This window comes from Ursus americanus, chromosome 4 (assembly GCF_024610735.1).
Source record: "Ursus americanus isolate L20-20 chromosome 4, mUrsAme1.1.p, whole genome shotgun sequence".
NCBI lineage: Eukaryota > Metazoa > Chordata > Mammalia > Carnivora > Ursidae > Ursus > Ursus americanus.
Genome location: NC_142130.1, coordinates 35,991,131 through 36,019,022, shown reverse-complemented (window position 1 = coordinate 36,019,022; position 27,892 = coordinate 35,991,131). Strand labels below are relative to the sequence as shown.

At 36.4% G+C, this 27,892-nt stretch overlaps 2 protein-coding genes across 7 annotated transcripts in view; one reads left to right on the top strand and one right to left on the bottom strand.

The window, feature by feature from the left end:
• IQCB1 (IQ motif containing B1) overlaps positions 1-3,633 on the bottom strand; it is a 67,857-nt gene extending 64,224 nt beyond the window's left edge. For 4 of the 6 annotated variants that reach the window (XR_006782434.2, XM_045812531.2, XM_045812528.2 and 1 more), the window contains exons 1-2: positions 3,508-3,633; positions 2,721-2,803 (exon numbers count right to left, since the gene is read on the bottom strand). The gene's annotated coding sequence lies outside the window, so the exon portion shown is untranslated. The other 2 variants (XM_087861595.1, XM_045812529.2) reach the window with 2 other exon arrangements.
• Positions 3,634-3,732: 99 nt separating this feature from the next.
• The window catches only part of EAF2 (ELL associated factor 2), a 50,991-nt gene continuing 26,831 nt past the window's right edge, over positions 3,733-27,892 (top strand). Inside the window, exons 1-4 of the mRNA XM_045812665.2 lie at positions 3,733-3,930; positions 11,604-11,698; positions 18,577-18,713; positions 21,641-21,786. Of these exons, the coding sequence (XP_045668621.1) occupies positions 3,822-3,930; positions 11,604-11,698; positions 18,577-18,713; positions 21,641-21,786 (487 nt within the window). The 5' untranslated portion in view covers positions 3,733-3,821. The remainder of the gene's footprint in view (positions 3,931-11,603; positions 11,699-18,576; positions 18,714-21,640; positions 21,787-27,892) is intronic.

The following is a 27,892-nucleotide window of genomic DNA, read 5'->3' as shown; positions in this document are numbered from 1 at the left end:
CTTATCATAGTTCCACCAGCACACGGTAGAGTTAGTACTCAAATCGAGATCAGTCTGACTCCATAGTCTACGGTTTTAGCTACAATGTTAATTATATTCTCTTCCATGTAAAACAGTAAAAAACACAAAATGTATTCCCAAATGACATACTTCTAACTCACTTATTTTTAGCTATTATTCTTCACCACTGGCACCACTGTCCTTTATATTGAAGACTTGGACATAATACAAGCATCAAAATGTCATCCCTTTAGGTAAAATATAAATCATTAAAATACAAGTTTTCTGAAAATATTTCAAAGAAAGCCCACCACAACTCCTGGTGTCACTCCTGGCACATAGTAGACATACAACTTTCCAAGAGAGTGGATACAATTATCTCACTCTTTCCAATGGATGCATTACGCTATGCTTCTTTTGTGAGAGTGCATCAAAATATATTTAAACCAAATGAGTGTTCAAAATGGGTTTTCCAATTTGTATTTCCACTAACAACATATGAGGGTGCTCATTTTACTATGCCTTCACTAATACATACTGTTATCTTTTACATTTCTGCTAGATGAAAAATGGTATCATCTTGTTTTAATTTGTATTGTTTTGATTATTAGACAAATTAGGCACAACTCATGTTCACTGGCCATTTCTTCTTTTATATATTTTCTATTCATATGCTTCAACAATTTTTCTATTGGTTTATTCTTTTGTAGAAGCTTTCAGCTTTTCATACATGGATATGAATCCTTTACCTTTTACATTGGCTATAAACAACTTCTCATTGTCTATCATTTATTAAGTTTGATTACACTGTCTTTACCACAGTTTTACAATTTTCATGTACTCAAGTATTAGAGTCTTTTACTCTATGACATCTACCTTGGTGACAGTCTTAGAAAGGTCCTCCCTACCCTAAAAGCTAAAATATAGTCTATTAATATAGTCTATTTCTGGTGTTTTTATGGTTTTGTTTTAGTGCTATCTTCATTCACTTATATCTTTATATTTTCAATGCACATTTATTTGTGGGGCGCCTGGGTGGCGCAGTCATTAAGCGTCTGCCTTTGGCTCAGGGCGTGATCCCAGCGTTCTGGGATCGAGCCCCACATCAGGCTCCTCGGCTAGGAGCCTGCTTCTTCCTCTTCCATTCCCCCTGTTTGTGTTCCCTCTCGCTGGCTGTCTCTGTCAAATAAATAAATAAAAATCTAAAAAAAAAAAAAGTCCCTTTAAAAAAAAATACACATTTATTTGTGAATGGTGTAAGACAGAAACCTAACTATATTTAAGTTAGTTGAGGTTATAGATTTGTAGAAAAGACCAAATGCATACAGCTATCATAAATTCCTGAAGTAATATGTCATGAATAGATATAAACAAAGCAATCTGAAATGTCACTTGGGTACATTTTTTAACTCTATTTAGTTCATTAATCTGATTTTTTTTTTTTTTAATTCCTGGGTTAGTACAACCTGCTTCATTTTAACACATGTTTGGTGAAAATTCACACCAGTAAGTTTCATGACAATAAAACTCATACCATCCTTAGTTGCTCCCTTCTTTTCTCTGATTTACTGCCATATTCCCAGAGGCTAGACCAGTGCCTTAACCAGTACCTGCTAGGTACTTAACAAATATATGCTGAAACAAGGAATAAAAGCACAAACTTTGAGCATTTCAAAACTCAATTTCTTGACTCTCTGCTTTCTTCTTTCTTATAATATGGAAACTTCAGATTTCTAATTGGAAGTCTTTTTTAAGTAAAATAGGCTTAAAACACTGTTGTTACCCTCTGGTTAACATAATAAAAACACCACTGAAACATTAATCATCATCACCAACACATATATAGGGCACTATGTTAGATGTATGGGTCATAAGAATTTTGTATGGGACAGAGTCCCTCTTGTTCATGTTCTGGTTGGGAAAAAGTATACACACACAAATATACATACATGTAAAATAAAATACTTAATTATATAAAATACTTTAAGTGTCAAACAGATGACACAGATGATAAGAAAACAGACCACAGAGTCAGAGGACTGGGCTTCTCTGAACCAGTTTTCTTATCTATAAAGTAAACAAAAAAGCAATTCCTACTTTCTAGAATAATTCAAGATTTAGAAAAGAAAGCAGAAACCAAGGATGGTTCTAAAATGTTGCTAGGCAGTAGAGTTATACGTCAATAATAACCATTTGGAGAGATTTTACTATGTGCTGTGAATTGTTTTAAATCCTTTCATGTATTTATTCATTTAATCCTCTCAACAACTCTAAGGAATAAGCACTATTATTTTCCTCCCAATTTTAACCATGAGCATACTTTAGTTTGCGTGAAGTCACATTGTAAAGTCACATTGTAAAGTATGAAGCTGGGGTTGAAATACAAAAATTCTGTCTCCGGAAGCTGAGCACTTAATTACCACACTAAACAATCTTAATACTCCTTAAAAAAGTAGAATTTAGACAAGCAGATTGAGGGAGACATATTCATGGACTTGCCTAAAACAATAAATCGACAAATTTGGCTAAGAAAGTATGGGAGTAGAGTTTGACTACATACTTATCCTGAAGAACAACCACCCGATACGACAACCATATATGTAAACTTTCTGTTGGGTGCTTCTCCTCTAATACAACAGTTCCTTCATCTTTACCATTAAACTCATGAACTTTTGACAGGAAAAAAAAGACAATTATTTTTCGCTTATTAATGCTACTACCCTGTTGCCACAGTAGGAACTCAGGCCTTGATCCTTTGGGAATTTCGTCTTCCTGGCCGTGCAGTTACTGCCTTCAAGGATCACTGTGAAGGAAATGAATAAAAGAAGGGGGAATGAAGCATGAGAGACTATGGGCTCTGAGAAACAAACTGAGGGCTTCAGAGGGGAGGGGGGTGGGGGAATGGGATAGACCGGTGATGGGTAGTAAGGAGGGCACGTATTGCATGGTGCACTGGGTGTTAATTCGCAACTAATGAATCATCGAACTTTACATAGGAAACCGGGGATGTACTGTATGGTGACTAACATAATATAGTAAAAAAACATAAAAAAAAAAAGAAGGCTATCTAATGCAATCTGGTTGCAAGTGATCTGAAACACCGTAATTCCTAACTCCGAATCTTTTTTCCCCTTCCTCCCCGTCGCCTGTCCCGGTCCTAGTACCACCGGGAACTTCTCTGGAAAAGATCAGAAGGCGATTGCCGAGGTAACGGCGTCGCCTCCAGTGAGGTCCAAGGTCCGAGGCTCTGAGGTCGCGGGCTCCTTCGCTCCGGGTTCTAGACCCAACTTTGGCGGTATCATGCCTTGGGCAAGACACCGGGCCTTGTGCCCCGCTCCCGCCCCTCCCCAGGCCTCAGTTTCCACTACAGATCTCCACAGAAAGGCGCAGATTCTCCCGTTAGGTAGCTCCTACGGGCCGGGGAGCTTGGCCCAGAAACCCTGTGGCCCTGGCTTCCCGGCACCCCGAGATTCTCTTCTTCCCCAGTCGCCACCTCAGGTGGGTTACCTCATCCTCCCTTCGCGTTCTCCTCCAGGGGACCCTGCTCCAACCAAGCACCTCAGCTGTGCGGCCTTCCCGGGAGGCGAGCGTCGCAACGCGGGAAGAGACCTGGAGGCGGGACCAGGATCCTCGAAGCCAGGGGGCGGGGCGCGCCTCTCCAGGAAGCCAATCAGCACGCGAGAGGTGCCCGCTGGGGCCGCGCGCGTGAGGCGCGGGGCGGAGTCTCCTGGGTGCCCGGGCCACACCAAGTGCAGCTGTTTCAGGATGAGGTGGCAGATGGGAGTGAGCGCAGGTGGCCAAGGCAAAGTCGCAGCCAGAGAATGATGAATGGAGCAGCGGGACCCTCGCACATGGACCGTCGCGAGCGGGTTCTCAAGTTAGGCGAGAGTTTCGAGAAGCAGCCGCGCTGCGCCTTCCACACTATACGCTGTGAGTGAGGACGATCCCCGGGAAAAAGGGGGAGCTCTGGATATGCGGGTGTGGAGGCACAAACCTCTCAGAGTTGTGTTCCCACAGACCCCCTTACTCTGCTGGAGAATGGGGTGCCCAGCGCTATCCGTTGCCCTGCCTGGAGTCCCAGAGGTTTCGTGGAAGGAGCCGAGTTGAGCAGGTGTGGGTAATCCCTGGGCAGAGAGATTCAAGTGAGACCAAGAAGGAGAAAAGGAAACTTTGTGGAGGAGATCTACAGGTGTGATTGTGGAGACAGACATGACTGGTGGATGATGCAGAGATGGATAGGAAAATAGTGAGGTGACAGATGGAAGGGTGCAAAGGATTGAACTATTATGCAAGGGAAAGGGAATGCCTTCAGGCTGGTAGGGAAATATTCCCCCTTTTCTTCACTTTCTCTGTCACTGCCTAATGAGAGTTCTTGTTTAGTGTGTTCCTGGGTAGATATTCTGAACCATTCCAGTAATCTGTATCTCTTTGGACCCCTGATTTCGTTCAGACAGTTACCAAATACTGATCGTTCAGATAGTTGCCAAATACTGATTATCAAAGTACTTGAGGGTGTGTTATTCATTTTTTAAGAAAGATATTTATTTCTCTTTTTTATTTCCTTTTGATTGTCCTCTGGAACTAGTTTTGATAAATTACCCTCTGTTATGTTGTTTAGGTCGAGAAAGGAGCTCTTTTACTTTAATGTTGGATGGTGTAGATTCCAGGAAGGAAAATATAGCATATTATGATTTGGTATGTAAAATATTTCATTCTTTGCATAGTAGCCCTCAGAATTATAGAGCGGAAAGGAAACTTTAAGATCTTTGAATCATAACCTCTTATTTTTCTGTGGCAAAATTGTAAAGTAGGTATTTTTTCACTTCCTTTCCCCTGCCTGTTCTTCCTTAGTGTCTCATCATTCTACCTTTCTCAGTCATCCTGTCCTTAGACTGTCCAGAGATCATGGTTTTTACTCTGAACTTTTACATGCTTGAATCAAAATACCCAATTAAAACTCAACATTCTCCAAAAGTTTAGTTAAGTTGTAGACAATGTAATTATAGTAACTCAGGGTAAAGGTAAAAAGACCAATAGGTTTAACTCTCCAAAGATATATTTGCATTTTATAAAAGAGTTTTGTTAAGCAAAATTAACATCCAGTTGGTAGAATAAACAGGGGAGATTATTTGAAAGCAGAAGATCTTCAAGAGGGTCCTTTGTTTTGTCTTTCTTTCTTTTTTTTCACCACACTGAGATCAAGACCTAAGCTGACATCAAGAGTCGGCCTCCCAACTGACTGAGACACCCAGGCACCCCGTCCTTTGTTTTTTCTGCTTTGCCATACTATGTCGTCCAACATTAACCACAGTGAGACAGCTAGTGCTGGCTATACATTTTCTCTCCTTCAGTCGCATTTTCCAAAAGTGTGATATAGCTCTTACCTAGTTTCTCCATGCCTTTCTCACAAATAGTCTCTCCTCTCTCCTCTTCTTTCTCAGATTTGTGGTAGCCTTTTAATAATTTTTCAAATCAAAGTTTAAGATTATAAAACTTTACACATTTGATTGTTATATTTTCATGTAACTTGGGTGTATATTCTCTTTTAAGGGCATGAACCCCAAATGAAGAGAATATAAAATAGCCTTTGAAAAACTCTTTGCAGGTGCTTCAAAGCTTCTCATTCATAAAAGTTCTCCACATGTTGGAATTGTGCCTTTAGAGCTTAAGAATCAGTTGATCTAGCCACAAGAATGGAAAAAACAGCAATAAAAATGGACAAAACAACCATAGGAATAACAATCACAATAAACCCGGATGTTTGAATACACTCTTAGTGCTGTGAGAGACATAAGAAAGGTTTTTAGCCTCAGTTTTATTCTTGTTGAAGCAGGCAGAATCTTAGATTTATTTGAATAAAACCAGTCATTATCCTTGAGGATAGGTTCATTTACCATATGATGCTCACTCTTAAGGACTCAGAGTAAGGGACAGAAACTATAGTACAGGAAATCTTACTTTCGTTCAGGTGGACCTAATTTATAACAAACACTCAAGTGAGTCAGCGTAATCTGGGAGAAAGTAATATTCTATGTTTATGTACATAATTATGCCTGTCTAATATGCTTAGACTTTGGACAAAACTGGATGTGAATTCTGGCCTCCACCACCTATGTATGTAATGCAACTTTTGGAACATTCTCTAAACTCTCAGCCTCAGTTTTCTTGTATGTAAATGGTCATAATAATATCTATTGTATCTACATTTCAGAGATTTTTAAGGATTAAATAAGATTGCATAAACAACAAGTCACTATTATTCTTGAAGCATTATATTCATGTGTGTATGAGGAATGCCGATGGATGTAATTAACTTAGACTTTCAAGGCATTTACCAGGGCTTAGCAATAAAAACCTATCAAAAATATAGTCTGGCATGTGGTAGGGAAGACATGGGATGTTCTATAAATGATAAGCTAAATGTTCAGCAGCAGATACTTCACTGGGTGGAAGAGTTGGAGTAACAGGATGCACTAAAATAAATTTTGAATTTGGACTAGTGTTAATTTTACAATTTATATCTAGATAAGGAACTAAATATTGAAATTTCCAAGTTTGTAAATGACACTACTTTTTGCTGACACTAAATGAAGAACTCATGGGCAGTGACTACAGGGTGATTGTCTGAGGCTTCAAGTGGAGCCACTCCCCAAAAAGTGGTTGTTAAGCTTTGGTGTGAGCAAACATTAGAAGATACACTAATGAAGATGGGATTAAAATTATATTTATGATGAATGTTCTCTGATCAATGTGGTATATTGGAAAGGGTATAAGTTTTGGAGTTAGTTGAATTAGTTCATATCCCAGCAAGTAAATTTATGATAGTAACTGTGATTCTTTTATGATGATATAGACATTATGTGACACTACAGCTTAAATAGTCAGAAAAGTGATCAGCATTGACTGAAAAAGCATTAAGTGCAAAGTAGGAAATGTTTTTCTACTCTATATCTAATATAAGTGATTGTACTGTAAAGAATAAAATAACATAGGGACACCTGGGTGGCTCAGTTGGTTGTGTTGGACTCTTGATTTCGGCTCAGGTCGTGATCTCAGGGTCATGAGATCAAGCCCTGCCCCTGCGTGGGGAGATTTTCTTTCTCTTCCTCTGCTCCTCCCCCTGCTCTTCCCCCTGCACCTTCTCTCTCTCTCTCTCTCTCTCTCTTTGTCTAAAATAAATAAATCTTTAAAGAAAAGAAGCAATAACATAGATGAAGGAAATCTACAAAGAATAAATAAATGGTAAATTTGGTGGTGAGTTTTCCAAACCAAGGAGAACTGAAAGAAAGAAGCTATGTATGTAGTCTGGAATTACAGCAACTTCAAAAATACATTTGACATTTGAAAGCATATGGAAAACATGAGATTACTCAACAAATTCTATAATTCTAGGTTTATACTTCATTCACTTGAAACTCAAAAGTTACACACTTAAAAAAACTTGTTTGAAGGCAAATAAAAGACAATATAACAAGTAATAAAAAGAACTTATTCTAACAGCAAAATAATTAAAAATGTGAATAGGTTCAGAATAGTTTTGATTTATTGATTATAAATTCATGCTTATCATTAAGTAAAGCCACAGATATTTTGAGTACATTTCTGTCTCTTATCGTTGTCCCATAGACGTCTAGGCTTCAGGGACTTGGGAATCTCTTGAAATTATGCAGTACTTGATATGTATATTTATATATGCATTTTTTTCTGTGGAGAGAATCTATAGCTGATTTATAATTTCATCAGATTCCCATAGGGACTTATCATTATTCCTCATCTCCTAACAACCCCTCCACCACCAATATATGCAAAAGTTAAGAACTGAATATAAGGCAAAAAGGCTATAGGTTATGAGTGGATGGAGTATGTGGCTTGAGTTCCTGACTTGATTTTTTTACTGGCTTCATTACTTTAGAGGAATTCCCTATTGGTAAAATGTGGGTGAGAATCTTCAAAGAGTTGTTGTGAAGATCTAAAGTGATGATATATTATAAAGGAAAAGAATCTGTATTTAAACACTAAAACAGAGGTTATAGATTAACAGCCTATTGGCTGAGTTTGACATTAGAGATGCTTTGTTTGACCCACACAGTTGTTGTTTTAACAGAAATTAGTTGTAAATATGTAAAAATCAAAATCTTTTATACAGAAATCTGGATTACCAGCTTCTCTTTCAAAAATCAGAAGATAACCTGGTCACACCAAACCCATATTCCTCTTGACAGCAGTTGGTGGTCTTCTTGAGATTGGGCTTATTCACTGTGGTTCCCCGCTGGTCTGCTTCACTGCTTTGGGTTACCTTTCTGGCCTCTTCTCTAAAGCATTATTTAGCTGTAGTTAAATGACAGCCATATATCCCAGTATTGTCCTTTGTGTCACTGTCAGAAAAATATGGGAGATCAGAGAACCATGGTTTTACTCTAGGATGTCATTTCTGTTTTACCTATTTATCATAGAGAATTCTTTATTGTCAAATATTAAGTTATGGGTGCCCTCTATGAGAACAAAAATGTACTAGTGAAAAGTACAAAAGGAATATGGCAGTATCTACCCTAAAGAAATGAGAGTCTTGAAGTACAGATGAATCTGATCCTCAGGGAACAATTAGAAAACAAGCCTTTTGCATATAATTTAACTGAAATAAGGTTATACTTAAAATAAGTTTGGAGAAGGTTCAGAGAAGGATAAACATATGAACCAGAGTCAATTACAAAGACCTCATATGTGCCCATTATATTAAAGGCATTATGCTAGGAGCCATAATTTAGGAGGAATTAAAGTATGAGGCATTATACTTTAAAAAACTACAGTCCAAAAGGGCATGTACAGGAAGAGGTAAATAATGCCACGTCATTTATGCTAGGTTTTGATGAATGGTATGGTAAATGCTACAGAAGCGGTGGTGGGGGGAGAGAGATTTTGGAGAGTAGGGAAAGGGCTCCACCCAGCGACTACTTTAGGGAAGAGGAGACTTTGAAATAGGATTCACATTCTAAGAGCAAAAACAGAAAAGCAGATGAGCAAGCTGTAGGTACTTTGATAGTTTAGCTTTTCGTTGATCGAAAACTACTTTGTCCTCAGCAATAATAAAAGATGGCTCTGAAAGATATTATGGAAAAAGACATAGTGATTAAATGTGAGTGATGAAGAAGATTGAGGAATATTTACAGGAATACTTACACTGGTGAGCAGAACCTTGAAGGATAGTTAAAATTAGAATGTTGTGGACACTTTAAGATGAATAAAGACTTTTATTTTGGGTACCCCCATAGGCCATGATGATAAATTACTTATATTAAAACATTTTAAGTGGTAATTACTTCATTTATTCTGTATACATCCTTATAAAATGAAATTTTCACTTTAGGGTTTCAAATGATATTTACTAGCTCAGATTGAAATTATCTTCTTTCTCCACCAATGTTGATATCAATAAGACTAATATCAGGCACCTGGGTGGCTCAGTTGGTTAAGTGTCTGCCTTTGGCTTGGGTCATGATCCCGGGGTCCTGGGATGGAGCCCCATGTGGGGCTCTCCGCTCAGTGGGAAATCTGCTTCACTCTCTCTCCCCGTTCCTCCCCCTCCAGCTTGTGCTCTCTCTCTCTCTAGTAAGTAAATAAAATCTTAAATAAAACTGATATCAAAGGTTGTTGGTCAACCACTTATCTTTTGTCTACTAAATTTGGTGGTTCCTTATTCTAGCTTTAACAAATATTAATTCCATGATCTTGGGCAAAGGACTTAATTTCTTCCACCATCATTTGCCTTATCTGTAAGATAGGGATATACACTACTTTACAGAATTTTTGTGAAGCTTTGAGATAAAAGTAATTAGGAAAAATTTTAAAATAATTGTATAAGTAATTATATAAGCAATAGCTGTTATTATTATTTTATTTTGTATCTTTGTTTATTCTCTTGGATTTTCCTGTCTTCTGCTTTCTACTTTCTCTTTATTTCTGTGATACTCAAGCCTCAGTTCTGATTTGTTTCCTTCAATATTGTAGTCTTTTAATTAATTGATATTAATTAACACTTATTTCTCTAGAACTTCTTTCAAGCATCAAAAACTTAACACCTAAATTATTTTTTATCTTTCTCATTACTTTACTGCTACTAACAAACTCCCCAATTTATTTTCAGTCTTTATCCTCATGTTACTACCTAAAGATACACTGTAAATCAAATTCTTTCACATTTTTCATATTGCTTATGTTATTTTTTATCTGTTTCTTAAAATCTAGAAATAAGCATCAAGGTTTTAAGAGATATTGCATGTATTCTGTTTTGAATTAAAGCAGCATGAAGAATAAATTGTATTATAGAGAATACTTCTGTGAATTGTTTATATTCATATGTGCTTAAGGAACTTAAGAATGGATTTCATTTCCTTTCTTAGGGTTGTTATAAGAATTAAATACGAAATGTTAAGCATGATGCCTGGCAGGAAGTAAGTGCTCCATAAATGTTAGCCATTATAATTATGACTGGGAAGCAGGGCCAGCTTTTGTTTATTGACAGCAAATGATTTGATGAGCACTGGAAGATTCTCTTTTCCCAAGATCTACCTATTATAGTCCCCTAAATTCTAATAAATGTTCAGTACTTTGGATTTAAACTTTTTGTCTTTGGCTTCCCTATTAATATAAAGATCAGTCTCTTGGGGTAGGGGTAATTGGGAGAGGCCTTTCAGGGATTGATAATGTTCTATCTCTTGATCTGGTTGGTGATTACACATGTGTCACTTTGTGAAAATTCATCAAAGCTTATTCATGTTCTAGTTTGCATGTATGCTATATTTTAATAAAGAGTTAACCTTGGAAAAATACGTATTACCCGAGGAATTCTATATCAGAGTTATTGGTCATTGATATGATTTGATGTGAATTATTTTTAAGTGGCTTTCATATCTTAGAGGTTTTTAAACTTGTTCAGCATGTGAAATATCTGGGCACTCTAAATTCCTTCTGGGTAATATATTTTAATAACATTTGAATTATGATTTAACTCAAAATGAAAGCCTATTTTAAGTTCTTCCGAAGTTGCAGATTTGGTTAAATTTACGTATCCTTTAATGGTAGGATTCATGAAAAACTCAAACTGCTAAACTCAATGATTGCTTTTTCTTAAGCTTTTCCATAAATATGTATTACCATGTATTCATTAATTACGTATTCTGCTAGGACAGCTGGCAAGTGATAGTAGACACCCAAGGTGGTTTAAGAAAAATTACGGGAGAAAAAGACTGAAAATTGAAAACATTCTACTGATACCAGTTTTTAGCAAATTGTGAAAACATTGACATTATGTATTTTTTAGCAGTAGAACATCTTAGTCTAGTTTATCTTAACCTAAACAGGATTCGGAGGGAGCATGGTTTGAGGAACACTATTTTAGAGTTTAGTTGTTTCTTTTTTTCTCAGAATTATACATACAGAAATAAACGGATTGGATTTTATATGTAATATGAAGACTCTTCTAAACCATTTTAATTACTGGATGTTGCAAAATGATTTATCACGCTGAAACATGCTCATATTTTTGATATCCAGGTACCCAGCTATTGTTCCATTTTATAAAAATCCATATCTGTCTCTATTTTTAGATGACTTCAAACCTGCTTCTATTGACACTTCCTGTGAAGGAGAGCTTGAAGTTGGCAAAGGTGAACAGGTGACAATAACTCTGCCAAATATAGAAGTGAGTATTTGTATATATTTAGACTGAAAGTATCCTTTTGCAGGATTTCTGCTAAATTTAAATGAAACTAATTACACAATTCATGTAGTGATAAAGTAGTTAACAAATATACCAAAGCAAAAAAAACTTATTTTAAGCTATTTTAGGTAAAACAATCTGAAAATACTTTTTTTATAATATTTTTAAATTATATTATGTTAGTCACCATACAGTACATCCCTGGTTTCTGATGTAAAGTTCGATGATTCATTAGTTGCGTATAACACCCAGTGCACCATGCAATATGTGCCCTCCTTACTACCCATCACCAGCCTATCCCATTCCCCCACCCCCCTCCCCTCTGAAGCCCTCAGCTTGTTTCTCAGAGTCCATAGTCTCTCATGCTTCATTCCCCCTTCTGATTACCCCCCTTTCTTTTTAAAAAAATACTTTGATCTATTTAATAAGTTTCAAGAACTATCATTTCAAATTATTTGAAACACTTGGAGGTCTAAACATATACTTATTAAATGATTATTATGAGCCAAATTTTGTACTCTGAACTAGGAACAATAGCATATTCCTAGCCTTCTAGTCCTAATCTGTTATAGCAGAAAGACACACAGATGTCTAATGCTATAAGTTAGAACATGTACAAAATTCGGTGCAAGCACATAAGTGGAATCAAATACTCTACCTGGAATATTACTCAGCCATCAGAAAGAATGGTTACCCAACATTTGCATCAGCATGGATGGGACTGGAGGAGATTATGCTCAGTGAAATAAGTCAAGCAGAGAAAGACAATTGTCATATGGTTTCACTCATTTGTGGAACATAAGGAATAGCAGGGAGATCATTAGGAGAAGGAAGGGCAAAATGAAGGGGGGAAGGAAGGGAAAAATGAAGGGGGGTTAAACAGAGGGGAAAATGAACCACGAGAGACCATGGACTCTGGGAAACAAACTGAGGGTTTTAGAGGGGAAGGGGATGGGGGGATGGGCTAGCCCAGTGAAGGGTATTAAGGAGGGCACATATTGCATGGAACACTGGGTGTTATACGCAAGCAATGAATCATGGAACACTACATCAAAAACTAATGAAGTACTGTATGGTGACTAACATACCAGAATTAAAAAAAACAAAAAACAAAAAAAACTCTGCCTGGTAGAATCTTGAAAGGCTTCACATGGCAGATGCTATTTGCGCTGAGCCTTGAAGGACAAGTAGAATTTCATCAGGCAGAAAGGGAGTAGACTATTCTAGGCAGAAGGAACAGTATGTAAATGGCTCTAATAAAGAAAGAACAAGAAGTTCGTGGAATGAATGAATTAATGTAGTGAATAAATGACAGAATTATAAAAAATGGTTGATAGCAGTAGAGTCTGGAAAGGTAGATTGGAATCAAACTGTGAAAAATATATTATCATCTAATGTAGAATTTCGACTTTATTCCATAGGTATTAGAGTACCATTAGAGGTTTTTAAGCAGAGTAGTAACATGATTAGATTTGTGCTTTTAGAGTGATTTTAGCAATAGTTTAGGGAATGGATTAGAAAAGAAAGAGGCTAGGTCAGGGAGGATTTAACCAAAGTTTTGTCCATTTAAAAAATTTCCAGAATTTTCCAAGTAACACTGTCAAATACTATTTACATAAATAGACAAATTATTTGTTGCTCTACGTTTCTCAGTTTTTGAGTTCGAAATTTCTTTGTAATCAACTTGTTTCTTTTTTTTTCTTTTATACCGACTTGGTCTATTCTCAAAGAACACAAAGACTGTAACTTTATATTTTAACATATAGAGAAAGCACTGGACTGAGATTACTTTTCTTTGTTTTCTTTAATTTCTTAACAGAAGTGATTTTGTGCCCGTTCATCAACATTCTCTTGTATGCATTTATGAGATGATTTGTTGTGATTAGAGGTAGAGCAAGCAAGCTCTCTATCCTCTAGTCCTCTAGTCTTCTTATTTTTTATCAGTCAACACTATTTATTGAGACCCCACTGTTATGTCAGACTATATCAGTTGCTGCCTCTGAAACTTTTCCTAAGGTTAATTAAATTTGTGGGGGAGGCTTCTCATTTGCTCCCTTACAAACTGAAGGAAATGAACAACCAATTCCGTGAGACATGTGGATGAATAAACTTTTGTATTACTCTATTATGAAAAGCTGGCATCTCTAAAATAGTTTGGAAATTTAGTACCCATATGTCTAAGGCTTTTTAGCTTTATGATGTTTATTAAAGAAAAACCTAAACCATCTCCTTAATTCTAAAAGTTATTGAAAAGCCTTAAATTGATAACAGGTACCACTAGCCTGTTCTCAGATTATAGGATTATTGATCAGTGATGATTGGTTTGCAAAAAAACTGTAGCTGGGTTCTTCTTTGCCATGTAGAATATTCTTCTCTCAAATTAATAATCCTTCCATCCTCATTCCTTGCACTGCTTTTTCTCTTACAAACAGATGGGGATTCTTACATTTATTAATAAAACTTTCTCATTCATGCATATCCTTCTTTAAGCAAGAGTCCCATCCACCATGTGTTAGTATGATCTCAACTGAAATATCTCTTTAGGGAATGACAAGTATAGAAGGAAGTTTACAAGCCTTCAAATTGTAAATTTCTAAAACATCAAAGAAATAATTTGGGAAGAAGTAACCCCCCCAAAAGTCCACCAGATATATATCCAAAAAAATATGTCTCAATATTTGTATGTGTATATATGTGCATGAGGAAGAGAAACAGATGGGCAGATGGGCCATATATACATGTACGTTTGTGTGGTAGCTCCTGTGCTAGGCAGCTGTTGGGAATACAGCAGAAGACTAGACATAGCCAGTGCCCTGAAAAATATTACCATTTAATGAGGAAGACAGGAAATAACTGATTAAAATATAGAAATGTAAGGACTGTCACAGAGGTATACACAGAATATTACAGAAGTGCAGAAGAGAACTCAGCAGAGAAAGAAAAGATGCCAGGCTATGCTGTCTTGAAGAAGAGTTGAAGTTACCCAGGTAAAGGAAAGAGGGAAGACATTTTAGGCAGAGAAAAGAAAAAAACATGGGCTAAGATAAGGCAACAAAAAAGTCTGTTACATTTGAAGAACTACATATAAGCCACTGTGGCTAAATCAGATGGAGTCTACTAGGGACATAGTGGGAGATGGAAAGATATTTAGGAATCAGATAAAAAAGGGCTTAATGTGTAATGCAAAAGAATTTAAACTTTATCCAATAACCCTTTTAGACAGCTGAAATGAAAGAGAATAGTTAAAATTACCACATGTAGAAAGCAAATATTTTTTTCTGCTGGCCATACAGTCCTAGAACAATTGTAAGTAAGAATAGAAATTACATTCTCAAATACATTTTGTGGGTTTTCTTCCCTGAAGTGAAGAACTTCTTTAAACAAGTAGGAGGTTTACATTTCTTCAGAGTTCTTAATTTTGTGGAAATGTAATGATTGTTAGTTTGATAGTTAATTTGTTAGTTTGATAGTTAATTCTCTATTTTCTTTATGAATTTGCTTTCATCATCTGAGTAAGAAAATGACTAGAAGCTAGAAGTCATCCTATAAAATAGAACTTTTATTATACTATACTTTTAAGAGTACCTTCAGTTTCTGGCAGTTCCTTCATAGGGTAGATTTTCTAATTTTCATTCCTCTGGATTTTCTTTGCTTGTACCAAGTAGAAGAACCTAATAAAAATGAAGACAATTAAGCTGGTTAATATTGGGCATTTACAAATCTCTCTTCCTTACAAATAATTCCTATAATTGACTATTATAAAATTTCAAAATGTTAAATTTTGAAGGGAAAAGACTTAATTAACTATAATGATTTGTCATTGGTGTCCAAGTTTGGTATTCTTTAGTGCTGTCTCTCTCTTTTGAGGAGTACTTTTGTGGGACTCAATGAAAAGTCCACTGGAAACTTCCAACTAAACTTCCTGTTACGCAGGAAATGCATCTCTAATGGTTGCTTATGCCTTTAGCCCCCAAACACTGGACTTGTGAAAGTTCTGTATGTCAGATGCGCTACTATGCCCCTTTAAACCACCCTCTTGGGCAACATGCCTTCCAGGATGAACCTGGTTTGATTCTGTCCACTGAGTATTTAACTCGAATGAGAGAAGAATCCACCACATTCTTGGGACCTCAGGTTATTTTAGGACTGGTTCTATTTGAACATCCTATTACGGTTATATTTTTTAATGAATTGTATCTTTTATCTGTATATCTTTTAATTCTGTTTTTGTGATTTTAAGCTTAACTACTACCTTGTCTAATATTAATATTGCCACCCTTGCTTTCTTTTGATTTGCATGTTCATGAAATCTCAGTGTCTGTTTCTTTTATTTAGCTGATATTTTGTTTTAAGTATATCGTTTGTTAACAGAATAAAGTTTCTTTTTTTAAGTATATCTTTTGTTAACAGAATATTGTTTCATTTTTTAACTTTTTTTTAGATTTTTTTTATTTTTAAGATTTTATATTTTTTAGATTTTATTTATTGTTTTTTAGAGAGAGAGCATGTGAGCAGAGGTAGGGGCAGAAGGAGAGGGAGAGAGAGAACCCCAAACAAGACTCCACACTGAGCATGGAGCCTGATGTGGGGCTCAATCTCACAATCCTGAGATCATGACCCTGAGATCATGACCTGAGCCAAAATCAAGAGTCAGGCACTCAACCGACTGAGTGACCCAGGTGCCCCATTCTGTTTTATTTTTAAACCCAGTTAGACATGTTCTGTTTTTATTAAGAGAATTCTAACCACATTTAGTTTAAAGCTGATGTACTTGATTTTTATATCTATCATCTTTAGTATATTTATTAGTTATTTTAATTTTTCTCTCATTTGTGTTTTATTAGTTTCATTAACCATCTCTTCTTTCCTTTCTTTCCCCCCCCCCTCCTATTTGGGAATACAATTGTACTTTTCTCTTCCATTACTGATTAATTTCCTTTCCTGGTATTCATAATCAGACATGATCAGATTTCCCTGTCAGCAGATGGGGGGAAAAACTGGAAGGAGAGTAGGGAGGAAGATAATAGTAACCTAGGTGAGATGATTATTGGATTCTGAATTTGGGCAATAGCAGTAAATATAGAGATGATTAGATGTATTCAGTAGGTTTTTTTTCTTTTTGAGGATTGAATGAGTTTAATGTTGTACATACAGAATACTTGGAACAGTGTCTAGTACTCTGTTGATGTTCACATACGTTTATACAAGGCAGTCTTTTTAAAAGGTAATTCCAGGGGCACCTGGGTGGCTCAGTTGGTTGACCATCAGACTCTTGATTTTGGCTCAGGTCATGATCTCAGGATCCTGAGATCCAGTTCCAGTCTGGGTTCCATGCTGGGTGTGGAGCCTGCTTAGGATTCTCTCTCTTCTTCTCCCTCTGCCCCTCCCCCTGCTTGCAAGTGCTCTCGATGCAATAAATTAATTAATTAAGTAAGTAAGTAAATAAATAAATAAATGGTCCTTCTGCTTAGAGGCCTCCAAATGCTTCTCATGACTCGCAGAAAAAATCTCAAACCCTCCCCACGGCCAGCAAGACACTGCAGGATCTAACAGTCATCCATCTGCCCAAGGTCATCTCCCTTTCCCACAGCCCTTCCCTCTCACTTCACCTTTCTGGCCTCAGATCCTTTGCACTTGCTGTTCCCTTTTCCTGGAGCCCTCTACCCTCAGTTCTATGGTGGCCGAGTTCTTATCTTTCAGGCTGCCTCTGATTTAAATTTCACTTCCTCACAATAGTTATTTAGAGGCAAAGATAGTTCATATGCTTAGGAGTTTCCTCATACTTTAATACCCCTTTCTTGGAGTATGGAATAAGGAGGTAGGCAGTAATTGAAGTTTAAAATAGGAATGGTGCTCAATTTAATAAAGAAAAAACTTTACTTTTTAAAAACTTGTTCAAAATGTGGAAGGCAGGTATAGAGACTATGAAAACCTTATTTAACTTGTTACTTAGAATCAAAATGTTCATATTGTTCATATTCAACATCCATTTAGTATCTGTGAAGGGTTTTGTACTTTAGGTGGTAGGAGCAAGAAAAGAAATCATGATCCAGGCCTTTATTCTTCAGGAACTCAAAGTACAATAATGTATTGTAATTTTAAGATCTATTTTAAGTAGAAATACAAATATCTTTAAGAAGAATATTGCACAAATCTCTTATCAACTGTAATTTGAGTCCTTGGATTGCTATTTAGAGGTATCTTACTCATTTCTTCCTCTATTCCTTATATTTGCTGTAAACCGAGAGTTTTATCTAAAGGCTTGATGAGAGTTAGATTCTGTGTGTGTGTGTGTGTGTGTGTGTGTGTGTGTGTGTGTGTGTTTAGGCAAGAATACTCTATAGGTGATGCTGCTCACTTTCTTTTATATCATATCATGAAGGTTATATCTGGTTTTCCCACTTTTAATAATGCTAAAATTAGTGAGGTTTAGCATAACAGGTGATCTATATAGGGAAGTGCCACTTTAAGAAAATACCAGATTTTAAAAAAACTAAACTTATGAAGGAAGAAGAGGGTGGGTAGGAAATATGATTTAGGGCATCTGTTCCCTTATCTGTAAAATGTATTGGTTGCATTAAAATTGAATCCCAATTGCCTGTTGTAGACCAATGAAACAAATCTTTAATGACTCAGGGCAAGTACTTCCTCTATTCCCTTTCCTCAATGGTAGCAGGTTTGAGACCTTAGCTTTGCTTCATCTGTCTTTTTTACTATGAATCCTTGTTGTCTGAGTAATAAACTTAGGAAGTTAGGTTACTTGAGGTATAATATAGATTGAGAAACACAGAAGATCTCAAAGAGCCTCCCAACTGAATTTCCGTGATAATTCAAGTAATGATAATTAACTTTTTAAACAGGGTTCAACTCCACCAGTAACTGTTTTCAAAGGTTCAAAGAAACCTTACTTAAAGGAATGCATTTTAATTATTAACCATGACACTGGAGAATGCCGACTAGAAAAACTCAGCAGCAACATCACTGTAAAAAAAACAAGGTATGTGGTTAATGAAATAGATTACTTTATCAACAAATAAATTGCTAAGGAAATGTCAGTGAAAGAAATTATTGGATTAAGTCACATTATTATACAAGGATTATTTCTGCATGGTACAAAGATGTTTTAATTTTTTTCCAAGTTTACATTTGGTAGACATCCTTAACACTTCTTCCTATGATATATAAAAGCTTTTTTGTTTCTAAATGTTTTCTATATGTGTAGGTTTACCTTTTATTCTATTGTAGATGCTTTCATAGAATTGGACTGAAAAGAGCCATTATACACTCTCCAAAATAATTTCATCTTCATTAGTGAAAATTTATTGAGCACCTAGAATATGTAAGGTACTAGAAAAAGGAAAGTTTCTTATACAAATACTAACCTCAAAATGTCTGCATTTTAATTGGTTTAACAGATCATTCCATTTAAAAAGTCAGTAAGAATATAGCCATCTCAACATCTCAAATTCTTGTTTGCAAATTGGTGGTGCATTTATCATATAATATAAGGGACCTATACTAAAAACCATAAAAATAGCATAGACAAAAATTGTTCTATGACTTAAAGGAAGGGAGAAGTTAGCATGTATTGGAGCATTTAGGGAGTCCCTACTGATGTCTTGAGAGGTTAAGAATTTGAAGGGATACATGCACCCTGATGTTTATAGCAGTGTTATCAATAAATAGCCAAAATATGGAAACAGCCCAAATGTCCACCAACTGGTGAATGGATAAAGAAGATGTGGTATATGTATACATATAATGGAATGTTACCCAGCCATAAAAAAGAATGAAATCTTGCCATTTGCAACGACATGGATGGAGCCAGAGAGTGTTATGCTAAGTGAAATAAGTCAGTCAGAGAGCGACAAATAACATGATTTCACTCATATGTGGAATTTAAGAAACAAAACAAATAAACATATGGGGAAAAAAGAGAGAGAGAGGCAAACCAAGAAACATACTCTTAACTATAGAGAACAATCTGATGGTTACCAGACGGGAGGTGGGTGGAGGGATGAGTAAAATGGGTGGTGGGTATTTACCCCAAAGATACAGACGTAGTGAAGAGAAGGGCCATATGCACCCCAATGTTCATAGCAGCATTGTCCACAATAGCTAAATCATGGAAGAAGCCGAGATGCCCTTCAACAGAAGACTGGATTAAGAAGTTGTGGTCCATATATACAATGGAATATACTCAGCTATCAGAAAGAACGAGTTCTCAACATTTGCTGCAACATGGACAGCACTGGAGGAGATAATGCTAAGTGAAATAAGTCAAGCAGAGAAAGACAATTATCATATGATTTCTCTCATCTATGGAACATGAGAACTAGGAAGATCAGTAGGAGAAGAAAAGGAAAAAGAAAGGGGGGTAATCAGAAGAGGGAATGAAGCATGAGAGACTATGGACTCTGAGAAACAAGCTGAGGGCTTCAGAGGGGAGGGGCTGGGGGAGTGGTATAGGCTGGTGATGGGTAATAAGGAGGGCACGTATTGCATGGTGCACTGGGTGTTATACGCAACTAATGAATCATCGAACTTTACATCAGAAACCAGGGATGTACTGTATGGTGACTAACATAATGTAATAAAAAAACATTAAAAAATAATAAAATAAATAGGTGGTGGGGATTAAGGAGGGCACTTGTGATGAGCACCGGGTGTTGTATATAGTGGTGAATCACTAAACTCTACACCTGAAATTAATATTATACTGTACATTAACTACCTAGAATTTAAATTAAAAAATTTTTAAAAAGATTTAGAGATTTTTTCCCCCAAACATACTTTATGGTAAGAATTATTATGGGTGCTTGTTAAATATGAGTTCCCAAGTCCAACTTCAGATCAGAGAAGGGACCTGGGAAACTCTATTTTTATTATCCCCTCTCTGCCCTGGTATTTTTATTAGTAGGAAAGTTTGGAAAATATTTAATTGATCAGAGAGAAAATGAAGTTTTAGACAAAGTTTGAGGGCAGGAATATATCTGTCTTATTTGGAGCCAGTGAGTAAGACCTGTTTGAAAAGAGCAGTGCCCATGTATAAGTAGATTGACATGCTTATATTTTTTTGAAACATTAATCCACCAAACAAGTTGAGTAAAATGAAACAATGTGGGAAACAGAAAAATGCATAAACCATAATTTTTGGAAGTAGTAATGAAGAGAACAGTGAGGTTCTAAATACTCTGTGAAGGTAGAACTGACACGATTTGGTGACTGGACATGGAAGATACAGCATAAATGTATTATATACTCTTAAAAGTATTCAAAAGAAAGTATATGGGGGCACCTGGGTGGCTCAGTCGTTAAGCGTCTGCCTTTGGCTCAGGGCGTGATCCCAGCGTTCTGGGATCGAGCCCCACATCAGGCTCCTCCGCTGGGAGCCTGCTTCTTCCTCTCCCACTCTCCCTGCTTGTGTTCCCTCTCTTGCTAGCTGTCTCTCTCTCTGTCAAATAAATAAATAAAATCTTTAAAAAAAAATAAAGGAAAGTATATGAATCTCCTTTAGTAACATGTCTTAAAGTTAGGAATGAAAAATGTGAAAGTGATTTGATTTAAACAGAAATGATAATTTTAGAATTTAGGAGATATGCTGTATTTGTTATACACTTATGTATAATTTCCATTTATTTGTAATTTGTGTATGTTTCATGTCTTCAATTTTAAGCAGTAGTCTTGTTTTTATTCACATTTGTATCCCCCATCTGTGTGTATATCATGCATATAGTAGGGCTCAATAAGTATTTGTTAAATAAATATTTGTTAAATATTGAACTAAATTAATGTTTTAATCTTTGAATATCATTTTAAGGATCCCTAGGGAGAAGAATAAGTGGTCAATTTTAGTAACATTGTAAGTTACGGTTGTTAAATTTCTATCATCCCTGTTTTGACCTTTGATATTCTTAATTGCAGAGTTGAAGGAAGTAGTAGAATTCAGTATCGTATAGAGCAACAGCAGCAACAAATGCGGAATTCAGCTAGGACTCCCAATCTTGTGAAACATTCTCCATCTGAAGACAAAATGTCTCCAGCATCTCCAATGGATGATATTGAAAGAGGTAAAATCTAAGTGTGTATAATGTCTCTTGTAAGAAATTATTAAGAAATGTTAGGTAAAATTTTTCATTTTAATTAACAAGGGGACTAACTTTGAACTGTTATTGAGAGCATAATATTTTTTGTAATTGTGGATTTTTCTGGGGGAAGAGTGTGGTTTATGATTTAGAGTATTTTGTCAGTAAGACTATAGAATAGAATTTATATCTTTTATTATTATTCAGGGGGAAAAGTGGCTATTTAGATGTTTGTAAGTAGAGTTTTCTTCTTTTTGACAGTTGTAATGATTGATTGATTTTTGACAGTTGTGAAAATTTAAATTGAATTCCTCACAGCATCTTTCCGTCGAAGTTCTTTATGTACGCCAGACTGTAGGTGTCTAAGATGTCACCAAACCAATAGTGAAATGAGGAGATGTAATAAGATGTAATAAGTTCTGAATTGCTTGCTTACTTCCCAGCAGGAAAGTGTTTCTAGGGAGGTATAGCCCTTTTGAAAGTTAGGAAACTTAAATCTCCATTTTTTTTTTCTAGCTTTAGGTTGGTAGAAGTAAAACTCTGGTCACCTGATCACAAAGTATATTTGCTTCTACACTCTTCCTTCATAATTTGCATGTAGCTCTCCAATTCCATTTCCGCCCTTCTAGGCCCATTATGGTATTACTTCCCCAACATATTAGTGAGCAAAGAATAGGTAAGCTCAAAACCTTTGTTGCTTGAATTTCATTTATTTTATTTTAATTTATTACCATATCTTCTTCCAAAATGGGTTTTAATAATGATTATACATCTATATAACAAATCCTGTAATAGAAAATCAAGATATTGAAAGGGAAGAGGATTTGCTAATTATTTAAAATTATTTAAATATTTACTGATTATTAAAGCATTACATTTAGATCTGAGCTTCCTAGCCACTGAGACAAAAATGAAGACCTAAGTAGCATATTTTGTATTGTCTAAGGGACAGGTTCCAAAGAATCAGACTCTTCCTTGCTATTAAGTCTAAAAGGAATTAATCATATGGAACCTGTTTTAGGGAGTATTAAACTGTATAGTATCTCCAACAATAATTTTACAGTACAAGAAGAAATCCCTCTTTGTTTTTTAGCAACAATCTTAATAAAAGCATTGTATTGAAGCATTGTATTGTAAAGGATAAATTATCATGATCCAAACATAAGATCCAATTTTATATAAGATTTTACCTTGAGATGTTTTTTTAAAAATTTTTCATTATGTTATGTTAGTCACCATACAGTACATTATTAGTTTTTGATGTAGTGTTCCATGATTCATTGTTTGTGTATAACACCCAGTGTTCCATGTAATACGTGTCCTCCTTAATACCCATCACCGGCCTAGCCCAATCCCCCACCCCCTCCCCTCTGAAACCCTCAGTTTGTTTCCCAGAGTCCATAGTCTCTCATGGTTCATTCCCCCTTCAGTTTACCCGCCCCTTCATTCTTCCCTTCCTTCTCCTACCTATCTCCCTGCTATTCCTTATGTTCCATAAATGACTGAAACTATATGATAATTGTCTTTCTCTGCTTGACTTATTTCACTTAGCATAATCTCCTCCAGACCCATCCATGTTGCTGCAAATGTTGGGTAATCGTTCTTTCTGATGGCTGAGTAATATTCCATTGTATATGTGGACCACATCTTCTTTATCCATTCATCTGTTGAAGGGCATATCGGCTCCTTCCACAATTTAGCTATTGTGGACAATGCTGTGAACATTGAGGTGTATATGGCCCTTCTCTTCACTACGTCTGTATCTTTGGGGTAAATACCCAGTAGTGCAATTGCTGGGTCAGAGGGTAGCTCTATTTTTAAATTTTGTGGGACCGCCACACTTTTCCAAAGCGGCTGTACCAACTTGCATTCCCATTAACAGAGGATTCCCCTTTCTCCACAACCTCTCCAACATTTGCTGTTTCTTGCCTTGTCCATTTTTGCTATTCTAACTGGCGTGAGGTGGTATCTCCTTGTGGTTTTGATTTGAATTTTCCTGATGGCTAATGATTTTGAACATTTTTTCATTTGTCTGTTAGCCATTTGTATGTCTTCATTGGAAAAGTGTCTGTTCATATCTTCTGTCCATTTTTTTATTGGATTATTTGTTTCTCGTGTATTGAGTTTGAGAAGTTCTTTGTAGATCTTGGATACTAGCCTTTTATCTGTAGTTTCATTTGCAAATATCTTCTCCCATTCTGTGGGTTGCCTCTTTGTTTTGATGACTGTTTCCTTTGCTGTGCGGAAACTTTTTATCTTGATGAAGTCCCAAAAGTTCTTTTTTTCTTTTGTTTCCATTGCCTTTGGAGACATGTCATGAAAAAAGTTGCTGTGGCCAATGTCGAAGAGGTTAATGCCTATGTTCTCCTCCATGATTTTGATGGATTCCTATCTCACATCAAGGTCTTTCATCCATTTGGAGTTTATCTTTGTGTATGGTGTAAGAGAGTGGTCAAGTTTCATTCTTTTGCATATAGCTGTCCAATTTTCCCAGCACCATTTATTGAAGAGACTGTCTTTTTCCCACTGGATGTTTTTTCCTGCTTTGTCAAAGATTAGTTGACCATAAAGTCGAGAGTCCATTTCTGGAGTCTCTATTCTGTTCCATTGGTCTATGTGTCTATGTGTCTTCTGTGCCAGTACCATGCTGTTTTGGTGATCACACCTTTGTAGTATAGCTTGAAATCAGGCAACGTGATGGCCCCAGCTTTGTTTTTCTTTTTCAACGTTTCCTTGGTGATTTGGGGTCTTTTCAGGTTCCACACAAATTTTAAGATTGTTTGTTCCAGCTCTTTGAATAATGTCATTGGTATTTTGGTCGGGATGGCGTTGAAAGTGTAGATTGCTTTGGGTACCATAGACATTTTAACTATGTTTATTCTTTCAATCCATGAGCATGGAATATTTTTCCATCTTTTTGTGTCTTCTTCAATGTCTTTCATCAGTGTTCTGTAGTTTCTAGAGTATAGATCCTTCACCTCTCTGGTTAAGTTTATTCCGAGATATCTTATGGTTTTTGGTGCTATTGTAAATGGAACTGATTCCCTAATTTCTCTTTCTTCAGTCTCATTGTTTGTGTATAGAAATGCAACTGATTTCTGATTGATTTTGTATCCTGCCACATTACTGAATTGTTGTATGAGTTCTAGTAATTTGAGGGTGGAGTCTTTTTGGTTTTCCATATAAAGTATCATGTCGTCTGTGAAGAGAAAGAGTTTGACTTCTTCTTTGCCAATTTGAATACCTTTTATTCTTTTTTATTGTCTGATTGCTGTTGCTACGACTTCTAGTACTATGTTGAACAGTAATGGCAAGAGTGGGCATCCTTGTCATGTTCCTGATCTTAAAGGAAAGGCTCTCAGCTTTTCCCCATTGAGAATAATATTCGCTGTAGGCTTTTCATAGATGGCTTTTATGAAATTGAGGAATGTAACCTCTATCCCTACACTCTGAAGGGTTTTAATCAGGAAAGGATGCTGTATTTTGTCAAAGGCTTTTTCTGCATCAATTGAGAGGATCATATGGTTCTTGTCTCTTCTCTTATTACTGTGATCTATCACACTGATTGACTTGCAAATGTTGAACCACCCTTGCATCCCAGGGATGAATCCCACTTGGTCGTGATGGATAATCCTTTTAATGTACTGTTGGATCCTATTAGCTAGGATCTTGTTGAGAATTTTGGCATCCATATTCATCAAGGATATCGGTCTGTAATTCTCCTTTTTGATGGGGTCTTTGCCTGGTTTGGCGATCAAGGTAATACTGGCCTCATAGAATGAGTTTGGTAGTTTTCCTTCTGTTTCTATTTTTTTGAAACAGCTTTAGGAGAATACATATTATTTCTTCTTTGTTCTTTGAATGTTTGGTAGAATTCCCCAGGGAATCCATCAGGCCCTGGACTCTTGTTTTTTGGGAGTTTTCTGATCACTAATTCAATCTCTTCATGATTAATCAGTCTGTTTAGATAATCAATTTCTTCCTGTTTCAGTCTGGGTAGTTTATAGGTTTCCAGGAAGGCATCCATTTCTTCCAGGTTGTATAATTTATTGGCATATAGTTGTTGATAATAATTTCTAATGATTGTTTCTATTTCCTTGGTGTTGGTCATGCTATCTCCCCTTTCATTAATAATTTTATGAATTTGGGTCCTTTCTCTATTCTTTTGAATAAGTTTGGCCAGTAGCTTATTGATCTTATTAATTCCTTCAAAGAACCAGCTTCTAGTTTTGTCGATCTGCTCTACTGTGCTCCTGGTTTCTAATTCATTAATCTCTGCTCTAATCTTAATTAGTTGTGTTCTCATGCATGGGTTAGGCCTGTTCTTCTGTTCTATCTCCAGCTTCTTAAGGAGAGAATATAAGGACTGCATTTTAGATTGTTCTATTCTTTTGAGTGAGGGTTGGATGGCTATGTATTTTCCCCTTAGGACCGCCTTTGCAGTGTCCCATAGGTTTTGTTTTGTTTTTTTAAATATTTTTTATTATATTAGGTTAGTCACCATACAGTACATCCCTGGTTTTTTATGTAAAGCTCGATGATTCATTAGTTGCACATAACACCCAATGCACCATGCAATACGTGCCCTCCTTACTACCCATCACCAGCCTATCCCATTCCCCCACACCCCTCCCCTCTGAAGCCCTCAGTTTGTTTCTCAGAGTCCATAGTCTCTTATGCTTCATCCCCCCTTCTGATTACCCCCCCTTTCTTTATCCCTTTCTTCCCCTACCGATCTTCCTGGTTCTTATGTTCCATAGATGAGAGAAATCATATGATAATTGTCTTTCTCTGCTTGACTTATTTCACTTAGCATTATCTCCTCCAGTGCCATCCATGTTGCAGCAAATGTTGAGAACTTGTTCTTTTTTGATAGCTGAGTAATATTCCATTGTATAGATGGACCACAACTTCTTAATCCAGTCATCTGTTGAAGGGCATCTCGGTTCCTTCCATGATTTAGCTATTGTGGACAGAGCTGCTATGACTATTGGGATGCATATGGCCCTTCTTGTCACTATGTCTGTATCTTTGGGGTAAATACCCAGTAGTGCAATGGCTGGATCATAGGGTAGCTCAATTTTTAACTTTTTAAGGGACCTCCACACTGTTTTCCAGAGTGGCTGTACCAACTTGCATTCCCACCAACAATGTAGGAGGGATTCCCTTTCTCCACATCCTCTCCAACAATTGTTGTTTCTTGCCTTGTCAATTTTTGCCATTCTAACTGGCATAAGGTGATATCTTAGTGTGGTTTTTATTTGAATTTCCCTGATGGCTAATGATTTTGAACATTTTTTCATGTGTCTGTTAGCCATTTGTATGTCATCATTGGAAAAGTGTCTATTTGCCCATTTTATGATTTATTTTTTTCTCATGTATTGAGTTTGAGAAGTTCTTTGTAGATCTTGGATACCAGTCTTTTATCTGTAGTATCATTTGCAATATCTTCTCCCATTCTGTGGGCTGCCTCTTAGTTTTTTTGACTGTTTCCTTGGCTGTGCAGAAGCTTTTGATCTTGGTGAAGTCCCACAAATTCATTTTATCTTTTGTTTCTCTTGCTTTTGGAGATGTGTCATGATAAAGGTTGCTGTGGCTGATGTCGTAGAGGTTGCTGCCTATGCTCTCCTCTAGGATTTTGTTGCAGTGTCCCATAGGTTTTGGACTGATGTGTTATTGTTCTCATTGGTTTCCATAAATTACTTAAGTTCTTCTTTAATTTCCTGGTTTACCCAATCATTCTTAAGCAGGATGGTTCTTAGTTTCCAAGTGTTTGAGTTTCTTCCAAATTTTTCCTTGTGATTGAGTTCCAATTTCAAAGCATTGTGGTCTGAGAATATTCAGGGAATAATTTCAGTCTTTTGATATTGGTTGAGATCTGTTTTGTGACCCAGAATATGGTCTATTCTGGAGAAAGTTCCATGTGCATTTGAAAAGAATGAGTATTCTGTTGTTCTAGGGTGTAGTGTTCTGTATATATCTATGAGGTCCATCTGTTCCAATATGTCATTCAAAGCTCTTGTTTCTTAGTTGATTTTCTGCTGAGATAATCTGTCTATTGCAGAGAGTGGAGTGTTGAGGTCCTTTACTA